The sequence below is a fragment of the Myotis davidii genome, unplaced genomic scaffold (assembly GCF_000327345.1).
Source record: "Myotis davidii unplaced genomic scaffold, ASM32734v1 scaffold46, whole genome shotgun sequence".
Lineage (NCBI taxonomy): Eukaryota > Metazoa > Chordata > Mammalia > Chiroptera > Vespertilionidae > Myotis > Myotis davidii.
Window position 1 is genome coordinate 5,644,585 of NW_006383006.1, and position 811 is coordinate 5,645,395.

General features: G+C 61.7%; 1 protein-coding gene across 1 annotated transcript in view; it reads left to right on the plus strand.

The window, feature by feature from the left end:
- The window catches only part of PLCB2 (phospholipase C beta 2), a 22,065-nt gene that overhangs the window by 5,152 nt on the left and 16,102 nt on the right, over positions 1 to 811 (plus strand). Inside the window, exons 4-7 of the mRNA XM_015557533.1 lie at positions 1 to 79; positions 215 to 294; positions 374 to 427; positions 534 to 609. The exon at positions 1 to 79 is cut by the window's left edge and continues 65 nt beyond it. Coding sequence (XP_015413019.1) covers positions 1 to 79; positions 215 to 294; positions 374 to 427; positions 534 to 609 — 289 coding nt within the window. The remainder of the gene's footprint in view (positions 80 to 214; positions 295 to 373; positions 428 to 533; positions 610 to 811) is intronic.

Sequence of the window (811 nt, forward strand, 5' to 3'; positions counted from 1 at the left end):
ACTCACTGTGGTGTCTGGCCCGGACATGGTGGATCTCACCTTCCACAACTTCGTCTCCTACAAGGAGAACGTGGGCAAGGTGCACTGGGGTCACTGGGCCTCGGGCCCGGCCCTGGGCATGGCCTGGGCTTCCTCAGAGACAGGCCTGGGCCGGGGGGTGGCGTGGTCACCTTTGAGGTCAGGGGCCTGACTGCTGTGGTCTGGGGTCCTGCAGGACTGGGCTGAGGATATACTGGCGCTGGTGAAGCACCCGCTGACAGCCAACGCCCCCCGCACCACCTTCCTGGACAAGATGTAAGTGCCTGCCTGGCTGGCCTAAGGGGGCGCTGAGTGTGCCAGCCCAGGGCCTGACCGGCTGCTTTCTGCCCACCAGCCTGGTGAAGCTCAAGATGCAGCTCAACCCTGAAGGGAAGATTCCTGTGAAGAAGTGCGTCTCCCCCGTTCCCTCCCCACACTTCCACCCAGCTCTCCACAGCCTTCTCTCTCCAGGCACGGCTCCTCTCTTTGTCTCACGCCTTCCTCTGCTCCTTTAGTTTTTTCCAGATGTGTCCTGCTGACCGAAAGCGGGTAGAAGCTGCCCTCAGTGCCTGCCACCTCCCCAAAGGCAAAGTGAGTGGTCCCCCCTCCCCACCCCACTGTTCTCCTTGTCCCCTGAGCTGGCTCTGACCAGGAGGCAACTTGGCCAGGCCTGTGGGGGTTGGAGAGGGTGAGAATGATCGCACAGTCCCAGCAAACAGCCCCAAAGCCAGCTAACTCTAGAAGCGCTGGTTCTGATACACAAAGACAGAACCAGGCAAGGGGGGGAGGTGCG